The following is a 17,614-nucleotide window of genomic DNA, read 5'->3' on the forward strand; positions in this document are numbered from 1 at the left end:
GACATCATTCTTTTGCCATTACATCCACCATGTGCAACAGTAATAATTGAAGGCAACAATTTTGATAAAGGCAACTTTATTTAAACATTTTTGGACTGTCTCCAGAAAAATCAGGAAAAGAAAAGTTAACTCTTATGTTGTGTTCTGGATTCTATTTTAACATTGGGAATAGAATACTTGGGAGCAGAATACTGCTGGACAGGGAAGCTCCTCTGATTGTCTCTGGTTGTGGTGCCTCCACAGGAGCTTCTGACACCTTAATCTGCTTCTTCTCTGCATCCTCCAGCTCTGATTTCAGCCTGTCATACACAAGAGACATGTTTAAGACAAATCCAAACAGAGTTTATTCATAACTGAATGATTCCAGGACATGGTGGGGATGCAGCTTTGGATGTGACTGGAGCATAAGACAATGTACCAAGTAGTAAGTTGCCAGAGAGCAGTGATGATAAACCTGTGGGTTATATCTCAAGGTCTCTTGTAAAACAATATTCTTGTGGTTTGATAAACCTGTCCAACAGGTCAGAAGAGATAATGGCGCCAGTCATTAAAGGGTTACTGCCTCACGCTGTAAGTTTCCCTTCTTACCTGTTATACTTTTCCAGTACTTCTGACTTCCGCAGTGTTGCCTCCTCCAGCAGGACCTTGGCACGTTGGTTTTCTTCTTCAAATAGTTTTCTATAAGGTCACAATAGGTTTCATATAAACAACACTAAAATGTGCTTTATTAGAGGCTCTTTAAATGACCCAATGTTAACCTGAATGTTAAAGGGGTGTTCCAGTCTCATGAAAGTATCTGCCTTTCACCGGATAGGGGAAAACTTGATCTGCCTGGACAACAATTTTAAGATTAGTAGGGCCCTTTATAGTGAGATCCCCTCTGATCAGCAAGTTTTCCTCTATTCTGTGGGTAGCGGATGACAAGATGTGCAATCTGTGCCCCTTCATTGTCTTCCCCAGTGAAGAGACCACAAGTATTGAATTGTTTTGAGCACCCAGTGTTCTAGGCACCAAATAAGCATCACTCAGGTGGAGAACCTTCCATGGAGGAAAGCAACGTCATCAGTACAACCTTCCTCGGAGCTGCCATACTCTGGAATTTTATGTACACTTCTGTGTAATATCTATGAAACACATTGTGACTGCTACTATCAGGACCCCAGAGCCTTCAGAGGTTTATCACTACTTTCCAATGGTTCTATGCAGCTGGTAAGTACAATGGATCATGGTTACAATGGCATGAGGGTGCTCTCCATCTCTTACATTGCATATGTCGCTTGCTCGCTGTGCAGGAAGAGATTCTCTGGTGTCAGGGCTCCTTCCTGTCTCAGTCTGGCTTCAGTTTCTTTAAGTTCTTCCAGATTGGCTAATTTTTCCTTTTCTATGATAAATTTGACAGCTTATATACATAATAGCACATCATGGATCCCCTAAGACAGGGCACCACATGGTGGGGACATTGGCCACTTACCTTCTTTCAGAAGCTCCTTTTTCCGCTCAATTATTTGTTCAATCTCTGCTTCAATTCTCTTTGCATCCTGTAACCAACATGATTTCCAGTAAATGGGCTGTTAATTGTGATAGTTACCAGTAGGTAAGAACATCTCTCTTGGAGCAGGTCTTCCCAAAAAGTGGCCACTACCAAGTGGTGCAAGGAAGGACAACAGGTGAACCAGAAACAGGGTCATGGGCACTGCCCTTTCATGCATGTGGTGAGTAAAGGCTATCCTACAGATGCCACAGGGCTCTCATGTATTTGTGGCTGCTGACCTTCAGAGAGTGAATGCTGACCCTGATCAGAAGAAAACCTAAAGCCGAATCCTTCACTCTGTTGTTGACTTAAGTGACACATTTTTATAGAGTAAGTGTTTGAGCTTTGGTTTTTGGGGTTTACCTCAGAAACAAAATACATGGGTTTGTGGACTTAGGATCGGTCCAAAAACTGTCAGACCACAGAATATTATTGGAAAAGCATATACGAGAATGGGACTCTACGTGGTGATAGATGCAGGGGCGTAACTACAGGGGTAGCAGCCATCACAGCTGCTATGGGGCCCAGAGTATCAGGGGCCCGGCCACCCAACCTGACACACTAAGGAAGGAAAGATGTCTACCATTATACACATATTATACTGCAAATTGTATACTATAATATGTATATAGCAGTGCACATCTTCCACAGTACACAGCTGAACTAGTAGCTCAGGTAAGAAATGTCAGGGAGAGGAAGTAGACGACAGGACTAGGAATCTGTCATCTCTACTTCCTGCCATCTACTTCTCCCATGTGGTCAGCAGCTACTGGGGCAGTATAAGTGTGTAAGTGTATATCATGCTAGATTACGTTTCGCATACCTAATAGTGTATACGTGTGAGTATACAAAGATGTATATTTTTTGAGGGAGAAGGGGCCCTGTCTATACAAGTTACGCCCCTGGATAGATGGACATATATAATAATGTCTGCTGAAATGAAATCTGATTTAGGAACCCGACTCCCTTTCCCATTTACGCCTCCTTACATAAAACTCTGCCAGGGCCTTGTGCTTTTTCATTACATCTTCCAAATTATCCTGGAAATCCAGCCTAGATCAGTATGGAAAGCAAGATGCAGGAGGTAAGTCTCACACTATCTATTAGTATAACAGCGACCTGATGAGTCCAGCACTTCACTCCCTTACCTCTGCGTTCTCTGCTTTAACTTCTCTTCCTTAATTTTGTTGGTGAGATCATCAATCCCCTTTTTGGTTTCCTCCATTTGCTCCTGTTGTCTGCACCAAATAGAAGAGTGCCATGAGATGGTCAGGTGGAGGGCAGGAGGTCATTAAGAGGTTAACACTGTCCTGAGCTAGCATCTACAAGACACTAGACCAGTGATGGCAAACCTTTTTGAGCCGGAGTGCCCAAACTTCAACCAAAAGCCACTTATTTATTGCAAAGTACCAGCACAACAATTTAAGCAGGAATTTATTTCTCCTTGTTCTTTGACAACTTTCAATCCTTCAGCCTCCTAAAGACACCAACGCAGTTGAAAGGAGGAGGGCGAATTCATCTGTCATTGTAGGAAGATTCTCCAGGAAGATTCTTTGAGTCCTGTCTGGTGATCTTCATGCTGGCGTGGTGGCCCGGGTGCCCACAGAGAGGGCTCCGAGTGCCGCCTCTGGCACCAGTGCCATAGGTTCACCACCACTGCACTATACTATGCCTCTATTTGCCACCCATAGGTGTGGTCCAAACCTTTTGGTGGGATATTTCCAAATTTAATGCAATCTTTTTAGGATAGGTCAGTACATTATAGAACGTCACTTGTCAAACAAGATCCAGACTATAGACCAATCTTACCAAAATGTCCCTGGACTATAGAGATGTGCTAGGAGCTATGTTGTGGCTACAACCGAAGAGCCACATGTTCTTCAACAAGACTGTGGGACAAACTGTCCCAGTGGTGGATGGGGCGCTGCTTGGGCATGTACACAAATGCTTCACATGGGCGGGGCCCCTGTTCTCATGATCCCTGGGGTCCCAGGAATCAGCCCCCCAATGCTCAGGGACTTATCCACCATGATCTGAAAATAGGAGAACTACTAGACAACAACCTTGAATTAGTTTCTAAAATGTCAGATCACCAGTTTCCCGCACGTGGTGAACACACTGGGGGGTATTCGTTATTTTTGGTTCTAGGTGTTTTTTTTGGCACCCAATTTTGACAGCGATTTTGCACCATGATGTTTTATTGTGGTCATGGGCGTAACAAGCAGACTGCCTCATATGGGCCCATAGCAGACTTCTGATAAAATATACATATTACACTCATATATACACAAACATTTACAGGTATATAGCTACATATACATACATGCACGATATACAGCATGTTATAATATGTATATAATGATGCACATCCGTCATTCTCTAGTGTCAGGTAGAAAAACGGGGCCCCCTAACACTGTAGTTACACCCCTGATAGTGGTCCACTGTAAGAAGAACAAATGAGTGTCAGAAATGTCAAACCACATTCAAGGAGGGGTTTAAAAGTTGGTAGACTTGCTTTTTGTTGGTCTAAATTTGCACCCATTAAGTGTCTGAAAACTAGAAGTGCATATAAAGTGTTGGGATTGAAAAGTTGCTCCCAAATTGAACGACAAAAAAAAAGCATGAGTGAAAAGAAGCTAAATTGTGCAGTAGACATGTAATAAATATGGTGCACAAAAAACTGGTGCCAAAAAGCCAATAATAAATGCCCCCCACTGTCTCAGTAAATAACACAACTTCTTACTTCTTTTCTTTCTTCAGTTGTTCGTCCCGTTGTAATTTGAGGATCCGGACGTTTTCTGAAAAAAGACAATCAGTCGGGTTCATTGACTTACATGATATTAGATAATAATATATATAAATAAAGATGTATTATTACTATGAAGACCCCTGTGTAACACACAGTGCCCTAATAATAATAGGAGGTGACCTTATATCACCATATAGTTTCCATATGCAGGTAGAGTAGAATCTAATCGTTTTGCTGAACAGATGCTAAAGCCATACGGCCCTGTGTACACCCCTCCTCACCTTGTTTCTTCACTAGTGTTTCTTTGAGCGTTGCCTTTTCGGCATATACTGAAAGACAAACCCAATAGTATGAGACACGGCTCTATACATTCATCTCAGTGTCATGGACAGTATATGGCTGCTCACGTTTCTGCAGTTCGCTCTGTGCTGCTTCCATCTCTTTGTCTAGTTCCTGCTTCTCGGCTTCTGTTTGCTCTTGATCTGCACATGAAAAGTCCCACTATAAGCAGATGTCTATTGGACAGGGCAGGCACCAGAGCTGCTGGGAGGCCCACATAAGGCTGTACATAAGGAATCCATGAAGGTAAAGGGGGCTGTATCCAATTAATCCATAGGGGGTGAGGGCCTTTATATAAAATAACCTAGGGGCTGGTATGATAAACTAGGGAATATTTTAGGGAACAGGAGACTGTTTTAGTTTCTGAATTTTTAATGCTGCCATGTAGGTTTACTGCAAAGGGGCCCACTGAGGCTCTGTCACCAAGGGGCCTACTGATACCTGGAGCCGACCCCGCTATAGGACACTATATGTAACGTATCTATGATACTCTGCTCTAGGCTACCGGAAGAAAATGGATGGGGAGATCCACGCCCTGGTGGGTGTATAGATCACAGGGAAATCTATGATGACATGGGTTCTTGTTGATATACAGAGGAGAGTATGTGTGATATTTCCAGGAAAAGCGGCTACCTACCTTATTACCAGCAAGTACTTGCATAACATGGTCTAAGTATTACTTTATAATAGATAAGCCCAACTTCTAGTGCATAAACTTTAGTTCTATAATAATAATGTAGTGTTACTTGTCCACTGCAGGGGGCGCTACTGATGTCTCCTGATGTCCACACTACCTTTCTGGGCCAGGGAGATCTTCTTTAGAACAGCCATCATCTTTGGGTCCATATCTCCATCTGTGTATGATAAGGACATGACAGAGGTCAGAGATCACTGCCTGTGTCTTTCCCGCTATAGACTCCATATATAGATATATACGCACCTTCCCGCATCTCCTCAATTTGTCTTAGCAAAGTTTCCATGTCTCTATATCAGAAGCGAGAAAGGACATCAGAAAAGTACAAAATACTACAATCCACATCAGGTAATGTGGAGAATTATGTGTATCTAAGGCTTTTCTGTCTGCTGAGTTGTGTATCTAATCCCATTGTGTGATACTGCCTGCTGAGCTGTGTATCTAATTCTATCCTGTGTGATACTGCCTGCTGAGCTGTGTATCTAATCCTATCCTGTGTGATACTGCCTGCTGAGCTGTGTATCTCATCCCATCCTGTGTGATACTGTCTGCAGAGTTGTGTATCTAATCCTATCATGTGTGATACTGTCTGCAGAGTTGTGTATCTAATCCTATCATGTGTGATACTGCCTGCTGAGCTGTGTATCTAATCCTATCATGTGTGATACTGCCTGCTGAGCTGTGTATCTAATCCTATCCTGTGTGATATGGTCTGCTGAGCTGTGTATCTAATCCTATCATGTGTGATACTGTCTGCAGAGTTGTGTATCTAATCCTATCATGTGTGATACTGACTGCAGAGTTGTGTATCTAATCCTATCATGTGTGATACTGTCTGCAGAGTTGTGTATCTAATCCTATCATGTGTGATACTGTCTGCAGAGTTGTGTATCTAATCCTATCATGTGTGATACTGTCTGCAGAGTTGTGTATCTAATCCTATCATGTGTGATACTGCCTGCTGAGCTGTGTATCTAATCCTATCATGTGTGATACTGCCTGCTGAGCTGTGTATCTAATCCTATCCTGTGTGATATGGTCTGCTGAGCTGTGTATCTAATCCTATCATGTGTGATACTGTCTGCAGAGTTGTGTATCTAATCCTATCATGTGTGATACTGCCTGCTGAGCTGTGTATCTAATCCTACCATGCGTAATACTGCCTGCTGAGCTGTGTATCTAATCCTATCATGTGTGATACTGTCTGCTGAGCTGTGTATCTAATCCTATCATGTGTGATACTGTCTGCTGAGCTGTGTATCTAATCCTATCCTGTGTGATACTGTCTGCAGAGTTGTGTATCTAATCCTATCATGTGTGATACTGTCTGCAGAGTTGTGTATCTAATCCTATCATGTGTGATACTGCCTGCTGAGCTGTGTATCTAATCCTACCATGCGTGATACTGCCTGCTGAGCTGTGTATCTAATCCTATCATGTGTGATACTGTCTGCTGAGCTGTGTATCTAATCCTATCATGTGTGATACTGCCTGCTGAGCTGTGTATCTAATCCTATCATGTGTGATACTGTCTGTAGAGCTGTGTATCTAATCCTATCATGCATGATACTGTCTGCTGAGCTGTGTATCTAATCCTATCATGTGTGATACTGCCTGCAGGGCTGTGTATCTAATCCCATCATGTTTGATACTGTCTGCCGAGCTGTGTATCTAATCCTATCATGTGTGATACTGTCTGCCGAGCTGTGTATCTAATCATATTATGTGTGATACTGTCTGGTGAGCTGTGTATCTAATCATATTATGTGTGATACTGTCTGCTTAGCATTGTATCTAATCCTATCATGTGCAATACTGACTGTAGAGCTGTGTATCTAATCCTATCATGCATGATACTGTCTGCTGAGCTGTGTATCTAATCCTATCATGTGTGATACTGCCTGCAGGGATGTGTATCTAATCCCATCATGTTTGATACTGTCTGCCGAGCTGTGTATCTAATCCTATCATGTTTGATACTGTCTGCCGAGCTGTGTATCTAATCATATTATGTGTGATACTGTCTGGTGAGCTGTGTATCTAATCATATTATGTGTGATACTGTCTGCTTAGCATTGTATCTAATCCTATCATGTGCGATACTGACTGCTGAGCTTTGTATCTAATCCTACCATGTGTGATACTGACTGCCTAGCTGTGTATCTAGTCCTACCCTGTGTGATACTGTCTGCTGAGCTTTGTATCTAATCCTATTACGTGTGATACTGACTGCTGAGTTATGTATCTAATCCTATCATGTGTGATACTGACTACTGAGCCATGTATCTAATCCTATCACATGTGATACTGACTGCTTAGCTGGTGTATAAGTCCTGTCTGGGTCTGTTGGTGAATACTGATCAGATGGTGACTGTATGGAGGATGGACACTGTGTGTGGAGCTGTAGGCCGGGGATTAGTAATAGAAGACATGATATGGCACCTGGTACCTCAGCAGATGCGCCTCACAATCACCAACCAATCAGCACTCACCTTTCCTCCACATAACAGAGAGGAGAAGATGAAAGCAGCACTTTAATTGGTTGACAGGACTTTACCTCAGGTATCACCTCACACAAGTATCCACCGCCATTTTATGTATAGATGAGGGCCGCACAACCTGCTGCAGCCCAGAGACCAATGAGCCCTGGTATCAGCGATGGCAGAACATTGGTACCGGATGGTGGTGAGTCTGACATGTCCTCACCGCTCCGGCTGTATGTACTGGTGTCAGGACCCAGAGCAGTGCAGCAGGAAGGAGGATGAACTCTGGGGGTCTACTGTAATATATGTCATATGTCACTTCTATAGGGGGGTCTCCAGTATTATACATCTGCTCGGGAGGGGGGGGGGGGTTGTCTCTTCAGTATTATAAATGCCCTTGAGCATTATACGTCTGCCCTGGGGGGTCTTCTGTAATATATGTCATTTCTAAACAGGGGGCTCCAGTATTATACATCTACTGGGGCCTGGGGGTCTCCTGTAATGTGTCATTTATAAAGGGGGTCTCAAGTATTATACATCTGCTCTGGGGGTCTCCAGTATTATACATCTGCTCTGGGGGTCTCCTGTAATATATTTCATATGTCATTTCTATAGGGGGGTCTCCGGTATTATACATCTGCTCTGGGGGTCTCCAGTATTATACATCTGCTCTGGGGGGGGGTCTCCAGTATTATACATCACTTCTAAAGGGGGGGCTTCCAGTATTGTACATCTCCAGAATTATACATATGCACTGGGGGTCTCCTGTAATATACATCTTTTCTAAAAGGGGGGGGGGGGGGGTAGTGCAGTGTATTTATAATCTGCTCTGGGGTCTGTATTGGTTATTGCACACATTCAGTATTTGGTTTCTGGGGTGACATTTGTGCCATGCTGTGGCTTTTGACGCCTCCAGGGTTCTGAATACTAGTGTGGCCCTTGAAGTTGCGCGGTAAGGCTGTGCACCCCTGGGTAAGATCATTCACCAACATGGCTGCCGAGAGATAAACATTTCCACATCAATAAAGATCCGCACAGGCATTAAAGGGGTTTCCCATCTGGGCATTTACAGTATTTTTCGGACTATAAGGCGCACCATCAGTAAATGCGTGCTAAAACGTCTAAGGTTCATATATAAGGCGCACCTGATTATAAGGATGAATGACCAGCAGGTGGCAGACCTGTGCACAGTTCAAGGCAGCTGTTTGCCAGTATGGTTTATATATAAGGCGCACCTTTGATTTCTGAGAAAATCAAAGGATTTTTTTGTGCACATTATAGTCTGAAAAATACAGTAATTTAATTCATTTGCCATATATAAACATTTCTTCAATTGGATGTTATTAAAAAATGTTCCCGTGTGAAGATAATTTCTCATAAATGTAGCCATGCTGTCCCTTAGAAAAGAGACAGCTTCTTCGGTTACGGCCACCTCACATTTTGGCAGCCATGGCCAGACATGCGCTATTAAGCCCTGCCTGGCTTTAGTAATCATTACCACAGGACGGCTGTGGTGTTATGCAGTAAATCCGGGACATTTCATATACAAAAACTTTTTTTTTTACTTTGTGCAATCTCTCCAGCAGCGATGGCCGTATCCAGGGACACAGCCTTGTTTCTAAGGGACTATCTCAGTACATTTATGAGAAATTATCTTCACACAAGAACATTTTTTTTAATGACATCCAATTGAAGAAATGTTTATATATGGCAGATTAATGAATCTGGATGTGAGTCACATCACTGGGCCATAAGAACCTGTGGGTAGTCTAGTGCCCCAAAAGCCACTAACAGATTCCCTTTGAGCTGTGTGATGTGACATTTCCGAATTCGCCCCCATATTTTGTACAGCTGTGGCTCCACATTAGTAATATAACCCGCCTGTCACACAACCGGTGAAGAAATTCTCAGCTTGGTCGGTGAAAAACGGATTTCGATAAAGTTTTTAGTAGAGTTTAGTTCAGTTTGTCACACACCAATTTCATCAGATGAAAATGAGTTTTTTTTACACAAGTCATATGAGAGAAAAAAAAAAAAAATCACATCTAAATAAACCCATAAGGGGACATTGGACTGAAACAATCATTATGCCGAGTGAACTGCCAGATTTTTATTATTTTTCCCTTTATGCCACCTTCATGACAAGTGGGCATGGAGCGGAGTGCAGGGGTGAGCGGCAGCCAACGATTGTTGGCCTGAAGGCTGTGTGACAGATCCCTCATAAGAACCAGAGCAGTAGGATATAATATACCAACACCCAAGAATTCAAAAACAAAAAGTTTATTACAAATTCTGTAAATCAGAACTTTCAAAAATAGATTGATCTTATATACCCCACACTGAAAGTCTATATCATGGAGCAGGAGCCTCCACATATCTGGTCACACTGTGGTCCCCAGACATCTTATAACGTACAAAGCTGGACAGACGCCATCACCAGGAGACATCTTCATCCTGGAACTGAAGTGTTACTAACGCACAAGTAATTACAGTTTATTGTCTGGAGGTAGAAAGCAGCCAGGGGCCACAGTCCAGGAACCATGAGAACCCTCAGTCTAACAGGGGTGATGAGGGGCCACAACAAGAGCTTCAGCTCTACAGGAGACAGTTCTGGGACCACAGGAAAGTTCTTCAGCCTCATATGGGGCAGAGTCCAGAGGCCACTAGTAAGAGCTCAGTCACACAGAGGCCTCATTCCTCTCCTGCACATAGCAGGCACAATGCAGGGGCCATGAGGAAGTCCATCAGCCTCATAGGGGCCACAGGTAGGAGCCCCCGCCTCATAGGGGCCACTGCCCTCTATAGGGGCCGATGTCCAAGGTCTTCACGGTCTCAGTCCATCAGGGAGCACCGGGTGAGTGTTACACGGGCAGAGCCTTGGAGACCCCTTTCTTCATCAGGCTCCCGCACACCGCACTGATATAGCGCCTCCCCGCGGCGCCGCCCGGTAGTAGTCCCATGAGGAGCGCGGCCCCGGTGATGATCTGCGCCGCGGCCCCCAGTAATGTGAGCGGGGTGCTCCGGAAGCCCAGCGCCGCGTACAGCGTACCCCCCAGGGCGACTAGGTAGAAGAAGGCCCAGGGGTCGGGCTCCCGGAGCAGGCGGCTGGGGCCCCGCAGGAGAGCGGCCGTGCACAGCCCCAGCAGCGAGCCCATAGACCACAGCATGGCGAACTTCCGGGCCCGCAGCAACAAGAGCGGCACATAGAGCCCGGCCAGAGCGAAGCACAGAGCCGCCATGCCCGCACACAGCCCGGCCGCCATCAGCCTCTGCGTCCCGGACATCCCCGGCAGGAAAGGGTCCGGATCCATAGCGCTCCATGACCACGACAGGCCGCCGCTGGGAGGGGAGAACCAGGCGCGCCACCCCGGCTCAGAGCCCTGGCGATCCCCGGGGGAGGAGGCCGGGGAACTGCCACTAGCGCCGGCCTTATTCTGCGCCACGTACTCCTGTAACTGCCGGCCCAAGTCCGCCATGGCCGCTCAGCTGTCTGCTGCTGACATTTACATAAAGCTAGATGAAAATCTCCATGACAACGACACTTCCGCTCAGTTTAAATAAAGTTTTAAGTTGAACTGCTGGCTATGACATTGTAAATAAAGCTTCGATAAGTCAAGTCATTACTGTCAAAAACTAGAGCCTTAGTCCTGTGGAACGCTTAGGAGAAGGGCGGCCATTTTGTTGTAGACATCTTTGCTCTAGCGCTGGATTCTCCTGCTGAGTGAGGGGCTCTGGAGGAGGTGAGTGCACGCTCAGCGGTGACGAGTTTCTGAATTCCCCCTATCATTGCTGTGTGAGCAGGACCGGCTCAGAATGGGTGTAAACAACAAGGGAAATGGCAGTGATATGAGCACATGGCGTTTGTGGTAAATTATTATAGAAGCCAAACCCTCCTCCCCATGTGCACTTGTGATAGGGAGGCTACTGGACTGTATGACCTGGTGTCATGGTTGGCTTAAAGGTTATGTCCTGAAAGAGGTGGTGGGGGGGTTCTTACAGTAATGGCAACGCCGTGTAATCAGGTTGTGTGTGGTATTGCTGAATAGGGCAGAGCTGTAATACCCTGTGCAACCTGACAACAGAGTGGCGCTGTTTCCTATGCAGCCTTTTTATGTCCCCCAGAGCTCTTCCCATGTGTGGTGTAGCCTGGATGTAAGTGAGTGTATGTATCCCCTTAGTACACATCATGGGCCGCTCCTCAAAGGACAAGAGGGACATTTATTACCGTCTGGCCAAAGAAGAAGGCTGGAGAGCGCGCAGTGCCTTCAAGCTGCTGCAGCTCGATGAGGAGTACCAGCTTTTCCAAGGTAGGTGCTTCTCCTATGTATCACCCTGCCCTCCCATACACCAGAGTGCCGTACCTACCTGCTTCTACCTCCTAGGAGTGCACCGAGCGGTGGACCTATGTGCGGCCCCCGGGAGCTGGAGCCAAGTTCTCAGCAGGAAGCTCAGGTCAGTGGGGCCACAACTTGTCTGCTCTACCTCACAGTCTGCAGCCCGTCATGGCCGATCTCCCACTTCTCTATCACTCCAGGTCCAGCAATGAGACTTCTGAGGTGAAGATTGTGGCGGTGGATCTGCAGGCCATGGCTCCTTTGCCCGGAGTCATCCAGATTCAAGGGGATATTACCAAGGTACTTCCTGTTTAGAAGATTCTTTATTGTCTTTAAGGAAATTTGTCGTCTTGAAGCCTGGATATAAACTGTTAGATCTGTTGGTTTTCTATTTTCAGGTTTCCACTGCTCATGAGATCATCCGACATTTCAAGGGGGAGCCAGCGGATCTTGTGGTGTGTGACGGGGCACCAGATGGTAATAATGGATACATCTACATCACCATCATCTGTTTTCTTAGTTTCTCCTCTTTGTGCTTGGATGTCAGCAGTTTATCTAATGATGTTTTTGGTCTTGTAGTTACAGGATTACATGATATTGATGAATATATTCAGGCTCAGCTTCTACTTGCGGTAAGTGTCCTCCCCGAACTACATTTGGCGTGAAAGGGGGTACATGGTTGTTTTGGCAGTGGAGCCAACACCAGTACCAAAAAATTCACAACACTGCGGCAAAACTACACTCAAAGACCAATCTTAATAACTAATGGCTCATTATATCCTTGTTGATTATGAGTCCCCCCCCCCCATCTATAACATCACCATTTGTCCTAATAAGGCATAAGAATGAGTTATGACTCTTTTTGAAGGGATATCTTTGTGACCCGATAGGAAGGGGAGAGAGTCGGCTCACCTGGGTCCACACGGCAGTGTCAGGAGTGTTGGAGCACGGACAACTTTGTTCCAAGTCCGAGATATGATGATAAACGTGTATCCAGCTTCATACAACAATCCTCAGAAATTCATAAAACGTTGAAATTTATTTCGTCAGACAGCGGTATATAAGCACATAGAACATGCAGACATCACAGCGTCTACTCGCCTACGCATTTCGGAAAATATTCCTTCATCCCGAATATTCCTTAATTTCCGAAACGAATAGGCGAGTAAACGCTGTGATGTCTGCATGTTCCATGTGCTATTATACCGCTGTCTGACGAAATAAATTTCAACGGTTTCTGAGGATTGTTGCATGAAGCTGGATACACGTTTATCATGATATCTTTGTGACCTTTTAATGCTCTGTGTCCGATATATTGGATGCTGAGCGCTGTAACTTAGTGCTCAGTGCACGATATATCAGGCGAAGAGCTGATGCCGGCTCAGCTCTAGATCAGAGCTGGGCCGGCATCGGAATACACTGGATGTCAGCTGTAGCACCCGCAGTTGTAGTGGGCTCCGATCGCGAATGTTTAACCCATTAAATGCAGCAGTCAGCGCGACCGTGACATTTAACTTGGCTGACATGGGTCTCTACCCCCCAACCCCTCACCTTCTTAAAATCCAATTGTCTCAGAGAACAAAAATAATTTGGCTTGGGTTACAATAATAAAATTTACAGTTCCGACTTGCATACAAATTCAACTTAGGAACCAACCTACAAAACTTGTCTTGTACGTAACCCAGAGACTGCAACAGTATCGTTCTGGAGTACAGGCAAAGTACGACATGTCCAGCCAAAACAAGCCATCAACCACCTCTGTAGTAAAAATGTTATGCCACTTGGAAGACTTGATGCAAAAATGATAGATTTTTTTTTTCCCCACATATGGGTTTTATTTGGCAAATTTAGTAAAATATAAGAAAAAAATATTCAAGTCTGGTATCCCCGTAATCGTATTGACCCATAGAATAAAGATAACATGATTATTGGGCTATACGGTGAGTTACTGCTGAGGCATTCCCTGGGGCATGCTGGCCCTGAGGTGGGGATAAGTGAAGTGTGTGAAGATCTTTCAATGTTCCATGCCATGTACTGGGAAGCGGTAAAAATATTCCAAATGCAGTAAAATTGGTTTGTTTTTACGGCTTTCACTGTGTGCCCCAAATGACATGTCTTCTTTACTCTTTGGGTCGGTACGATCATTGGGGATACTAAATTTATATGAGTTTACTGTGTTTTCATACACTTACAAAAATTAAAACCTCCTAGATGAGGATTATACGCCCTTTCGATAACTTTTTCATACACTATTTTATATGTTGCAAAATGGCGACAAAGACTTTGGGCGCTACGTTCTGTTACAGGGTTAAACACCAGGAATAACAGTTATTGTATTTTGATAGATCAGGAATTTTGGGACACGGCGATACCAAACATGTTTATGATTTTTACTGTTTATTTTTATATCCGTTATAGGGAATGAGGGGTCATTTGAAATGTGTGGGTTTTTTTTTTTTTCTATAATATATGCAGCAAACGCCCATCTTGTATGCGTCAACCCGTGAACCCTCTCCGTAGGTCAGTAAGGGGTTAAAAAATAAACTATACAGGCAGTCCCCGGTTACATACAAGATAGGGTCCATAGGTTTGTTCTTAAGTCGAATTTGTATGCAAGTCAAAACTGTATGTTTTCTAATTGTAGATACAGACTTTTCTTTTTGCCCCAGTGAGAATTGGATTTTCTAATTTTTTTTGCTGTAATTGGATAAAACATTATCAATAAAACTTAATTACAGCCACATTACAGCTGATCATTGCAGTCTGGGACTAAAGGAAAGCATCCAGAGAGCTTCAACAGAGGTCGCAGGGGGCACAGGGGTCCGTCTTTATCTATGGGTTGTCTGTAAGTCGGGTGTCCTTAAATAGGGGACCGCCTGTAATACCTAAACCCACACAGTGACCACAATCCCTGTAATGCAGCGAAGGGAACCAAATTGGATCTGGACTCCTGTAACACGCCATAAACATTGGCTGTAAAGATTTTTTATTGTAACTTGAGGGGGTGCAGAGGTTGCGATCGCTCCCGGGCCCAAGAGGTTTAGGGGGCCCTTATGGTGTCACTTTCCCATATGAGAAGACTATTACTATAAACCATACATTCTAGTCGGGGGCCTGGCACAGACTTTGCACTGGGGCCCATCAGCTTCTAGTTACCCCACTGCTTGTATACATATCTGTCTATTAACATAATATTCTCTTACAACTTATTTATTTTTATAAATGAAAATTCTATACTCCTCGGCTAAAATTGCTCCTCAAAAACGGTAAGAGGAATATTGTTACCCTTCTGCAAAAATGTTAGGGCGACCTCTAGAGGCACGGCTTGTTATATCCCTGGTCATAGAGACCAAGGACTGATGATTGTTTACAGGAAGTGAACAAAGAAGCTTCCTATACAATGACAGCAAGCAGAGATCTAGAGAACCATGAAGAAAAAATGTGATAACTTTTCTGCTTTACATACAAACAATATTTCTTTGCTGAAACTGGACTACGCCTTTTTAATGGTGTTTTCTAGGAGTGTTTTTTTGACAAGTGATCACCTTTCATTACGGGGCCGGGTGGCTGCTCTGGAGCATTTTAGTAAACCAGGCTGATGTGCTGCTCATGATAAAGAGTATTTCCCCAAACAGCGGGGGTGCTGGACATTGACCACCTAAGAATAGGAGATCAATATCAGTTATACAGCATAATGGGTGGGTTATGATTGTCTGGCTGTAGTAATGCTGTATTTCTTTACAGGCTTTAAACATCACAACCCACGTGCTGAGAACAGGGGGCACATTTGTGGCTAAGGTGGGTAGTGGTCTGCCGTCTCTGATTTCCTGCGCTATATGTTTTTACGATGAGTAAGTTTCAGTTCTGTGTTTTTTTTTTCGTTTTTTTTTAGATTTTCCGTGGAAAGGATGTCACACTACTGTATTCCCAGCTCAAGATCTTTTTCCAAGAAGTCACATGTGCCAAACCTCGAAGTAGCAGGAACTCCAGCATAGGTAACCCGGATGTTAGATCTGGTCATGCACACAAATCACAGACCTCATAACAAAACTAGTACATGGTCAGAGAATAGGTGACCAGTATTAGATTGTTACCCAACCAATGTTAGGTCAATGTATTATCCTGTGGATAGGTCATCCATATGTTTAAAGGACATCTACCACCAGGATGAAGGAGTGTATGCAAATGCGCCTGAGGGGCTCCAGGCTCCATTAAAACCTACGGAGCCTAGAGCTCCTCAGGCTCATTTGCATACAGTCCTTCATCCTGGTGGTAGATGCCCTTTAAGCTGACAAACACACTGCAAATTGTCCTGTGCCCGGACACCATTTATCCAGAATATATCTGTGTGGCACAGAGCTGACTTTTATTATCTTTCTGTACAGAAGCGTTTGTTGTGTGCCAGGGATACAGCCCTCCGGAAGGATATAAACCCAACATGTCTAATCCTCTGCTGGACCACTGCTATGGTGAGTGCTGTATACTCAGGTGTCAGGACCTAGATGGAACCTGGTGAAATATGAATATTATGACTATATAATATGAGGAGGAGGAGTAGGATCATAAGTCTGGATGCAAAATATTATGATTGATGGTCACAGTGATTTGAGGGGCTTGATCTCTGTAAGACTGGTTTCTCATGGTCTGGCACCCAGACAAGCCCCATCGTAGTCATCTATGATGCTGTGAGTTCCTGCCTTGCTGCAGGGCTGCTGCTCTGTACTGTGAGCATGACCCCCAAAGGATAAAGCCAATCACATAATCCCACAAACAATTTTTTTCTTGTGTTTTTTTTTTTCCTAATTTAGATGTGGACTTCAACCAGCTTGAAGGTCCCAATCGGGTGATTGTTCCATTCCTGGCCTGCGGAGACCTGAGCGCGTACGACTCAGACAAGACGTATCCTTTACAGGTAAGACCACTCCTCTTCATTACATCTCTATCTACACAAAGACATCAGTACGAAAACCTTCCCACCTCCTCCCTGCAGCTGGATACCGGAAAAGAATACAACTATGTGCCCCCAAATCAGCCCCCCATCCGCCCGCCCTATCAGGAGGCCTGCTTCTTAAAGAAAAATAATCTCCTTGCTAAAGAGCGTCCGCCATCACCCGTATCCACACCACCTGCTACCAACACATCCGAAGAAGATGACGCCTCCAGCGTCTGCGAGGAAACCGCCATCCAGCAGCTCTCCATTTCTTCCTGATCGTCTTGTTATTAATGGTTAACAGTTTTAAGTTTTTAAGCTTTTGTTTTTTGTTTTTATATTTTAAGAACAATTCTTTTATTTATTAACATTTTTATTGCAAAAAATAAAGCCTGTTTTATCTATCCATACGATTGCTCGGAGTGTATGTAAATGAGGCATTAGGATGGAGTGTTTTGTGTAACATGACTGGGAGTCGTCATCAGGTGTCACCGTGCAGCCGCTGTTTGGTATTGTCCCTGAAGAGATGTGTAATCGTATCTTTGTGTTTGTCA

At 44.4% G+C, this 17,614-nt stretch overlaps 3 protein-coding genes across 6 annotated transcripts; 1 reads left to right on the plus strand and 2 right to left on the minus strand.

The window, feature by feature from the left end:
* Window positions 1-90: 90 nt before the first annotated feature.
* Window positions 91-8,032, minus strand: LOC140077663 (synaptonemal complex central element protein 1-like). The gene is made up of 12 exons (XM_072125001.1): window positions 7,871-8,032; window positions 5,560-5,603; window positions 5,414-5,473; window positions 4,688-4,762; window positions 4,562-4,609; window positions 4,275-4,329; window positions 2,680-2,769; window positions 2,521-2,584; window positions 1,472-1,538; window positions 1,264-1,381; window positions 589-678; window positions 91-299 (listed from the first exon to the last, which is right to left on the minus strand). The coding sequence occupies exons 2-12, from the start codon at window positions 5,597-5,599 to the stop codon at window positions 152-154; spliced, it is 855 nt and encodes a 284-aa protein (XP_071981102.1). The 5' UTR covers window positions 5,600-5,603; window positions 7,871-8,032; the 3' UTR covers window positions 91-151.
* On the plus strand, window positions 7,884-17,468 carry FTSJ1 (FtsJ RNA 2'-O-methyltransferase 1). 4 transcript variants are annotated; one of them, XM_072124996.1, is made up of 11 exons: window positions 7,884-7,998; window positions 11,975-12,103; window positions 12,179-12,248; window positions 12,331-12,430; window positions 12,529-12,607; window positions 12,710-12,762; window positions 15,875-15,928; window positions 16,023-16,125; window positions 16,516-16,599; window positions 16,939-17,042; window positions 17,121-17,468. In XM_072124996.1, exons 1-11 carry the CDS (start codon window positions 7,917-7,919, stop codon window positions 17,337-17,339), a joined length of 1,077 nt encoding a protein of 358 aa, XP_071981097.1. In that variant the 5' UTR covers window positions 7,884-7,916; the 3' UTR covers window positions 17,340-17,468. The 4 variants fall into 4 exon arrangements, with proteins under 4 accessions (XP_071981097.1, XP_071981100.1, XP_071981098.1 ...); XM_072124999.1 differs by lacking the exon at window positions 7,884-7,998 and adding an exon at window positions 11,279-11,536 and having other exon boundaries at window positions 11,919-12,103; XM_072124997.1 differs by lacking the exon at window positions 7,884-7,998 and adding an exon at window positions 11,279-11,536.
* On the minus strand, window positions 10,061-11,272 carry SFT2D3 (SFT2 domain containing 3). Its single transcript, XM_072125002.1, has one exon. It carries the CDS (start codon window positions 11,270-11,272, stop codon window positions 10,658-10,660), a length of 615 nt encoding a protein of 204 aa, XP_071981103.1. The 3' UTR covers window positions 10,061-10,657.
* Window positions 17,469-17,614: the final 146 nt, after the last annotated feature.

Source organism: Engystomops pustulosus, chromosome 9 (assembly GCF_040894005.1).
Source record: "Engystomops pustulosus chromosome 9, aEngPut4.maternal, whole genome shotgun sequence".
NCBI classification, from domain to species: Eukaryota; Metazoa; Chordata; class Amphibia; order Anura; family Leptodactylidae; genus Engystomops; species Engystomops pustulosus.

Excerpts from the sequence above, each read along its gene's own strand:
- LOC140077663 (XM_072125001.1), bottom strand. The coding sequence starts at position 5,599 with ATGGAAACTTTGCTAAGACAAATTGAGGAGATGCGGGAAG. Across the intron at positions 5,474-5,559 it reads AATTGAGGAGATGCGGGAAG|ATGGAGATATGGACCCAAAG; the intron begins GTGCGTATATAT and ends TATCATACACAG. Across the intron at positions 4,330-4,561 it reads AACACTAGTGAAGAAACAAG|AAAACGTCCGGATCCTCAAA; the intron begins GTGAGGAGGGGT and ends GTCTTTTTTCAG.
- SFT2D3 (XM_072125002.1), bottom strand. The coding sequence starts at position 11,272 with ATGGCGGACTTGGGCCGGCAGTTACAGGAGTACGTGGCGCAGAATAAG.
- FTSJ1 (XM_072124996.1), top strand. The coding sequence starts at position 7,917 with ATGAGGGCCGCACAACCTGCTGCAGCCCAGAGACCAATGAGCCCTGGT. Across the intron at positions 7,999-11,974 it reads AACATTGGTACCGGATGGTG|TACACATCATGGGCCGCTCC; the intron begins GTGAGTCTGACA and ends GTATCCCCTTAG. Across the intron at positions 17,043-17,120 it reads ACAAGACGTATCCTTTACAG|CTGGATACCGGAAAAGAATA; the intron begins GTAAGACCACTC and ends TCCTCCCTGCAG.